This window comes from Vigna angularis, chromosome 6 (assembly GCF_016808095.1).
Source record: "Vigna angularis cultivar LongXiaoDou No.4 chromosome 6, ASM1680809v1, whole genome shotgun sequence".
Classification (NCBI taxonomy): Eukaryota; Viridiplantae; Streptophyta; class Magnoliopsida; order Fabales; family Fabaceae; genus Vigna; species Vigna angularis.
This window is the reverse complement of record NC_068975.1, coordinates 8,010,280-8,018,502: the sequence shown is the minus strand read 5'-3', so window position 1 is coordinate 8,018,502 and position 8,223 is coordinate 8,010,280. Positions and strand designations below refer to the sequence as shown.

Below are 8,223 nucleotides of genomic sequence, written 5' to 3'. Positions count from 1 at the left end.
AGATAGAAAAACGGATATTAGAGTCACACAATTATATATATTAAAAAATTTGCTTTTCTAACATTGTTGATACATGTAATGGTTATTTTATGATTTAGCAGTTTATATTATGTTTTCTTAATTATTTAATTGATTATGTGTAACTGTTACTTTATAATTTATATTATTTTGTGTAGTCTAGACTATTAATGACATAAGTAATATTAATTAATTATTTGTCAAACTACAAATAATATTATTAAAATGATCTAGAACCATTGAATAAAAATAAAACGAATAAGAATAAGAGATTAATTGAAAATATAAAACTTAACTATGTTGCACGTAAATCACCTCTGGTCTATATATTTATAAATATTAAAAAGCAGAAATGTTTATACAATAAGTTAAGATCCACATGGGAAGCAATGTGAGGTTGATATCAACATGGGTAGTGTTAGCCTATACATTTTCTTCAGAAAGTTTCTCTAACAAGATTATTTCACTGTCTCTTTGCCAATGTCTTCCTCAAACCTTTGATAATCTTTGCAAACCAAACCAAGTTCATAACAGATAGCACCACTGGCACAGCAACAACTAGTATCTGCCCAAAGGGGTGCATCTGCTCAACCTGTTGAATAATTTCACAAACCTGTGATTCTTATACCATTACAAACCACACTGTTTTCCTGATATTTGCACAAGAAACATTCTGAAGGCCAGTTATCATCCAAGACAATAATGTGCAGACATATTTTGATTTTTAAGAGGCAAGAATTGAATGGAAAAATCTGCTACCAATGGCAAAAGCACCAAAATAGTGCAATTTTAATTTCAAAATTATCAAAGTGGTAAAATTTTGAAGTCGTGTCAGCTTCTTACGATTTCATTTTAAAGAGTCTTGCCTGTTTGGTATGAATTCAGTTTATTGTAAATTTTGTTTAATTTTAATCGTAGTTGTGCCAACTTTACTGTATTGTGATTTAAACTGAATTCATATCAGTTTAATACAATATAATCAAGTCATACCAAGTTTACGAGACATCAAATTACCAACTTGAAGATAAAATTGCACCATTTTTGTGCTTTTTCCAATAAAGCACACTGCACAGCAGACAATTTTTAAATTCAGGGGAGGAACAATTCTTACCTGATCAAAGTGCAAGTAGACGTGGTAAAACATGTATATGAACAGAAGTATTCTAGCAACCTGCAGATGGACCATTTTGGTAAGCAACCCCATAAGATAAGAACACGAATTCTTTCAACCTTAATATGATAATGCTTGATTGGATGACAATATGAAAACTTTTACTGTGTATGTGTGTGAGCATACGTACTTGTATGTATTTCAAACAAACTACACTCACCAGCCAAGAAATGAATATTACAACCCCATTGATGAGATAAGCTTTGGACTTTTTCATTCCAGCCACATCAAGATACCTTCACAGACACCACAACATTAACAATGAGAAATAAAAATACTGAGTTACTAGAATTCAACTAAAAGAAAAATTTACCATCTTAAATTGATCCCTGGAGTAGTTGTCTCAGAGATGAGGACCATGAACGTGTAAAGCTGTCCTTCCCCACTCAACATTGAGTATGCTACTGCTACTAAAGACAACAGATGATGAATCACCTGAACCAATGTTAATATGAAGTCAGGTTAAACCCTGACCATAATCATCTCCAGCAGGGCTCCTATCAAGTGAAATATCTTAAAATTGAATAAGATAGTTCAACTTTATGAGACAGGTTGGATGAAACTTTGCACGTCAAAAAGATATTATCCTTACATACTCATATCCACCAAGAGAAGGAAAAAACCATAATATCGACCCTAGATCAGAAATGAAGTACCCAACAGAAACCTGTTACAATAAATATTAAACATAGTAAACAAAGACTTCACTGCATAAAACAAAGTCATGCAGATCACAAAATGGTTATTGAATGAATCAGGAGAACCAAGAAGATAACAGTTCAAGCAAGTCAATCTCAATCGTTACAAGTAAAAAATATAATGAATATCTTGAAAAGGAAATATTAGAAGCATACATACACCAAGAAAATGAGAAGACGCAAAAAGAGATTATGGAACAGACAGAATAGTATGGTAATGGAGGGAGGTGATTGAGGATCTGACAAAACTCTCAAATCTAGTCTGCATAACAATTAAAACAACAGCTCACAGGCGTTTTATTGGATGACTAGCTATGTAAGAAATGTATAGAACCATCGCAGGAATGCTGTGTTTGATTGCCAAAGTTTATTTATTTCTGGATTTGGACTTGCAGTTATAAATAAGCCTTCTCCAACACGTCCTGTGCGGATTTGGAACTTGCACGTATGTGAAATCTGTTAGGTTTCTTGGGAACAAGAAACCAGATTTTCAGATTCAGTAAAGAAATAAGCACTCAAATCTTACTGCACAACGTAAGATAATACTTTAATTAAAGAAAATATTCAACAGCTTCCAAGGGAAATAAATCCCTTCTACACAGGACAAGCCCTGTTCCAAAAACGAAAATACAGCCCACCCATCAGGAGGAACCATTTCCTCCTTAAATGATACCCCTTCCTAAACTTAATAACTACCTCTAATCACCCCTAAACTGCTCAACCACCCTTAACTGTCAAGAAAACTCTGATTTTGAACCTTCTTCCTAACATACACCTTAAAGGTCTTATCAAAATCATGCAAAAATCTTGTTAATCTGGATAAACAGAATGAATTTGGAGTTCTTCTTGTTACATTTTTTATTTGATATTCAATGAATATGATCAAGAATGTTTTCTAAGCATAACAAACTTAAAGCATCTCTTTAGAATATACGGAGAAGAGAAATTAGTTAAGACAGTTAGAATATTCATGAGTCAGTTACTTGAGTAGATAGCTAGAAATAAATAGAAAAGAAGTAGAGGGGAAAGGTTTTTATTGAATATAATGAAAAGAATAAGAAATAGGAGAGCACTCTCTCCTTCAAGGGTTTCCCCTTCACAAAGAGCTAAAACTCAATCTACAAAATTCACCTCCTTTCCCCTCTTCTCTCCTTCTTTCCCATTTATATCTAACTAACACCTCAAATAACTTACTCATGAATATTCTAACTATGCCATCGATTAGAAACCATTTATATTGATTGTTAATTCTTTGGTCTTTATATGTTATGTTTTCTTTTGTGCCTTTAGATGTTTTGTGATCTATAGAAGCTTAAGAATTCATTGAGCTTGTTCTTGTATAGTAATCAAACCAAGGTCCGTCATTGGAGAAGCTGCTAAAAAAACTATTGATAGGATATAATGTGATAGGTTATAATGGGTAATAAGTGCAGGACAGAGGAAACAATTTAGGAATTAGTTGTTAGTTTGGTTAGTTGGTTGGGGGGGTCTTTATAAGAAGGTAGGGAGCTCTTGTGTTAGGACACTTTTGGATAATCTTATAGATTGAGGTTTGGCTATTTGGGAAAGGGAAACCCTGGGAGGAGAGAGTGCTCTCCTATTCTGTGTCCTATACAGTCTATAAAATAAAGAATATTACTCTTTCGTCTCTTTTCAATTTTGGGTTCCAATCAATTGGTCCGACCTGCCAGATCAAAGGTTGCAGATCAAGAAGTGATCAAGAAAGGGCAGAAGCATAGAAGGAAGAGATAGTACCTTGGAGAGGAGGACCAACGAACAGAAAATGAGCATGGCATAACCGAAAATGAGCATGGCAGAATGGAGAAGAAATATGCAAGAAATGCGGCAGGAAATGAGGATTCTCATAAAGGGCTTATAAAGAAGTGTGAAATCTGTCATGAAATGAAAGAAAGAGGGAAAAATGGATAGGTATGTTGTGAAAGATAGTCTACTAGACATCAAGAAAACCAAGAAACCCTCATATGGAGGAGAAAATTCAACCAATAGGGAGAACAAAAGAGAAATGAAAGTTGTTGTTTTGAATGTTGATGGTTTGGCAAGAAATAGAGGGAAGGATAGGAGAGAACACAATATATGTTGCAAAAGCTGCTGTTTTTAGTGGAGATAGTGTGGTAGGTTGTGGTGTGTATGTCAAAACAGTGAAGAAGAGGGAAGAATTGTCGAGACCTGGGGTTAAAATAGTGATGTCAGGGAGCAACCCAGTTGAGGTTGTTTACAGAGCAAGAGAGGAACTTTTGCAAGACATCAAGAAAGGCTAGAAATTCTCTGGAGAAGGAGAGTACTTGGCTAATGAAGAGAAGAAGGAGGAAAGATGTCCACAGGACAGTAAACCAGATGAAGAACCACTTTTCTTGTGGGTTGAAGGAGTGGAGTTGTCCACAATTGAAGGGAATAGCACCCACTGTCAAACAACAAGGGAAGCAAATGTTTTTGAAGTTCAAAACATTAAAGGATCAACAAAGGTTCACCCAACAGTCAATAACATGGAAGAAAATGCAATCCAAGGGTTCAAGACCTGGCCCAAAAATCCAAGAACCTTTCTTGGAAAAATCTAGCAACAACTCTACTAAGGATAGTTGAAGGGAACAGGAAAAGCATGCTATGTGAGAGTTGGGCAATAGTAACACAAATTGGGAGTGTGACAATTTTACGTGAGAGTTTGAAAGTAGATGGAGCAACTGCTGAAAGTGTTGTTGCTACAAGAACCGATGGAGTCAGAGATGTGATTTTGAGTATTTCACAAAATTGGACCAAAAGAATCCAGGAAGAATGGAAGTCATTGGAGGAGGATATCTCATATCAACCACCACCCAAGCTTCCAGATTTAAAATTGCAAACAGTAGCAGTGGGTTCCCTTCATATGATAACACGTTGAGGAAGATGACCCATGAGATCAAGTTTCATGGTTCCAACCTTGAAGACAAGGTTGTTTTGCAGCAGGGTGTAATGATAGAATATCATGTGATAGGTTATAATGGATAATAGATGCAGGACAGAGGAAACAATTTAGGAATTAGTTGTTAGTTTGGTTAATTGGTTGGGAGGCCTTTATAAGAAGGCTGGAGCTCTTGTGTCAGGACACTTTTGGATAATCTTGTAGATTGAGTTTTGGCTCGTTGTGAAGGGGAAACCCTTGGAGGAGAGAACTCTCTCCTATTCTTTGTGTCCTATACAGTCTATAGAATAAAGAATATTGCTCTTTTGTCTGTTCTCAATTCTGGGTTCCTATCAACAGTTGTTGAACGTTGCTTCACTGTTGCAACTGCATAATTTTCTCAGCTCTAGAATGCATCTTCTTTATCATCTTAGGATGAGATTCTTTTGGGTTTTTTCCAACATGCAAATTTACAATATTTGAAATTCTTTACTATCACATGCAGTGGAACTCCATTTGAACAGGAAACTACTCAGCGCCATGTAAACATATGAAGGAATAAGAATATAGTTCCATAGTTTAACTCTGATACCAATTCAGATTGCTCTTACCCCCAGTGCAAAAGTTGATAGTGTAGACCTTCGAACAGTAATAAGTTCAGAAGAAGGGTTGTCCCGAAATAGACTTGAGCAAAACACCAAGTACAATGATATAGTTGTTATGAAAATAGCATGTGTAGTTGATACAGCACTGCACAAAGAACAAAATTCTATTAAGATCTTGTTACACTGAGCAAAGCAGAAGAACTTTTCTACTCATAGTATCCAGTCACCGGTTATTCCACTCAATACGTTGGACTTTGGAGAAGTTGGAATGAATCTTAAAGTAATTAGAACCAAGAAACTGAGTAAGATCGAAGACCTGGAAAACAGGAAAGGAAATAGTTAAAGATTGTGAAACCATGAAAAATTTAATGTGTCTTATAAGACAATCTGGAGGAAATTAGAACGACAACATTTTACAAATGTAAATACCATCTTGCAAGCTAACATGCCACTGATAACAGAAGTATATGGAATCAGAGAGTCTGCCAGTAAATATTCCTTCACAAACAAATTAGCCCTGTCCTGGTATGATTTGAATGTCATATTTTCATCGGAAGTCATTGCAACACTCTTAAAAAGCTTATACGCTCTTCAACTTTCCACTTCCAGTTACCTATTACATGAACAAATACAAGATATTGAAAAAATAAACAACATAGGATACATCAAAACATGGAGGTTAAGGATTACAACCGGCTTCAGAAAAGTTATCAGTGTCCATGGAGCTTAAAGACACCAAGTGATTACTTTTTCTTAAGAACAGCTAAAGTTTTTTCCAGATGAAATAAGGCAAGCAAAGAAAAACAGGACAAGGTATCCTAACTATAGAAAACAATACAGAATACCATATCTCTCAGCCTGCTTATCAAGGTGATTCCCAGGACGAAACCATCCAAGCACATCAAAGAAAATAAGCCATGAAAAATATCTTCTCCTTGATCCTGACCGTGTCTGTACATAACAAATTTTCACCAAAAGATCAAAAATCTATATTCCATTTTCCAAATACAGCTTCTCAACATTGTGAAAATAAATAACAAAAACTAACAGCAACAACATCAATAATTCTCCAACCAACAAAAGCAAAGGATAACCATTAAAATCTCACTGCAAGAGATGCATTATTCATTTTGAAAAGCTAGAAGGAAAAGGAGACTACAATATGCTTCAATCATGAAATTAGTTCATGAAAACAATGGAACTATTAATGATAATAACACTAAATAACTCAAATAAGCTTGATTAGTTACCACTCCAATAACTGAATCAAGCTAGTAATCTGAACATCAGTTAACATTGAAGTATGCAAAGCAGACAATTAAAAAATGTATAAATAACAAAAATCGGCCACTCAAAATTACCGAGCCATGGAAAAAAAGATAAATACATGTGGAATTTAATGAATCTAAAGGCTAAAAGAATTATTTAGTAATAAAACTTCGAAATTTTTAATTGACATATTGCGATTAATAAAATTATAAAGAAATAAATCACGAACAAAATCGACCTTTTAAACTACAGCATTACACTCCTATAAAACCTTTCAAGATTACAAAATATTCTGAATGAAACACTAGCATGCACCATCTAAATGTCCCAATCAACAGAACATGACATGTGAAATTCCTGTATTTGGAATAAGGATCAAAACATCGTACCCTGTGGAACGATGATGTGCAGTCGGGGAATCCAAGCTATGGAAGAGTCGAGATCTTAGACTGCGTGTTTTGAGATTCATTCATAAACGCGTAAATTAATTTGGGGAATTATGGAAACCCTAGAAGGATGAACATGATCAAGTTATTAGATTGAGATACCCAATGGAATCGTTACATAACCGCCAACCGTTACTTTTATGTTTTAATTTATTATTATTTTCGAGAATAATATGATACAAGTTACTAAAGTAATTTTTTTTTATTTGTGTTAATCCCTCATTATTGATTTTTACTATTTTAGTATTTTAAAGAAAAATAACCTCGTTCTTAATGATAGGTTATGTGATGCAGAATTGGAAAATCATATAAGGTTTAATCATTTTCCAACTAATACATATTCTCTACCTATCTCACAAATAGTTATTATCTCACAAATAGTTAACATAGAAATGAACATGGAACACACTCATTGATCTTACATGACCCAATATACAGAACCGAAGGTATTATACAAAGATTTTTTTTTTTCACAATTTCTCTGATCCTCTTATTTATTAAGACAAAATCAGAATGTTTGACAACTTAAGCTTTTTGAAGTTTATCAAATAACAATCAATAAAATATTATTCACAAAATATTATTCATAGAAAAAGCATTTAAAGAAAGAAAATATTTTTCACATATGTAATAGAAGGGCTAAGAAGAATGTCTAAAATATTACTCATGATAGCACCAAACGTTAGGAAACGTCTTTCAAGAATATCCTAAAATCTATATATGGTCAAAAGTGAAAAGTTGTTAAAAATAATAAAGCCTACTGAAGAAATATTTTATAACTTTTGAACTCAAGATTATAAAAAACATTTTAGACAAAATTGTTTAAATGAATAAAAAATTATAAATTAATGAAAGCATCTCAATGAATTCATATAATAGATTATATGAGCAGCAAGCGTCTTAGACAAAAGTCTATCTTTTATATAACACTAAAGTTAATAAATCTTTATTTAATACAAGTGTTATATCGAGTAAAGCTTTCTAAAAAAACATCGTCTTATAAATGACCATAAACGCTATAGCCTTTAAAAAAGCATCATATGTTGATACCGTTTTATGATTATACATGTTGTATGTCTAACCAAACGATGTATTTACGAATGAAATGACAAATGATAAA

The 8,223-nt window shown here is 33.6% G+C and overlaps 1 protein-coding gene across 4 annotated transcripts; it reads right to left on the bottom strand.

The window, feature by feature from the left end:
* Positions 1–318: 318 nt before the first annotated feature.
* On the bottom strand, positions 319–7,214 carry LOC108342948 (uncharacterized). 4 transcript variants are annotated; one of them, XM_052879342.1, is made up of 10 exons: positions 7,047–7,075; positions 6,234–6,339; positions 5,806–6,001; positions 5,616–5,704; positions 5,395–5,533; positions 1,782–1,856; positions 1,503–1,624; positions 1,350–1,425; positions 1,130–1,189; positions 319–610 (listed from the first exon to the last, which is right to left on the bottom strand). In XM_052879342.1, exons 3-10 carry the CDS (start codon positions 5,947–5,949, stop codon positions 482–484), a joined length of 834 nt encoding a protein of 277 aa, XP_052735302.1. In that variant the 5' UTR covers positions 5,950–6,001; positions 6,234–6,339; positions 7,047–7,075; the 3' UTR covers positions 319–481. The 4 variants fall into 4 exon arrangements, with proteins under 4 accessions (XP_052735302.1, XP_017436381.1, XP_052735301.1 ...); XM_017580892.2 differs by having other exon boundaries at positions 5,818–6,001; XM_052879341.1 differs by lacking the exon at positions 5,806–6,001 and having other exon boundaries at positions 7,047–7,213.
* Positions 7,215–8,223: the final 1,009 nt, after the last annotated feature.

Excerpts from the sequence above, each read along its gene's own strand:
- LOC108342948 (XM_052879341.1), bottom strand. The coding sequence starts at position 7,126 with ATGAATCTCAAAACACGCAGTCTAAGATCTCGACTCTTCCATAGCTTG. Across the intron at positions 5,534-5,615 it reads CGTATTGAGTGGAATAACCG|TGCTGTATCAACTACACATG; the intron begins GTGACTGGATAC and ends TTCTTTGTGCAG. Across the intron at positions 1,857-5,394 it reads TATCAACTTTTGCACTGGGG|GTTTCTGTTGGGTACTTCAT; the intron begins GTAAGAGCAATC and ends TTATTGTAACAG.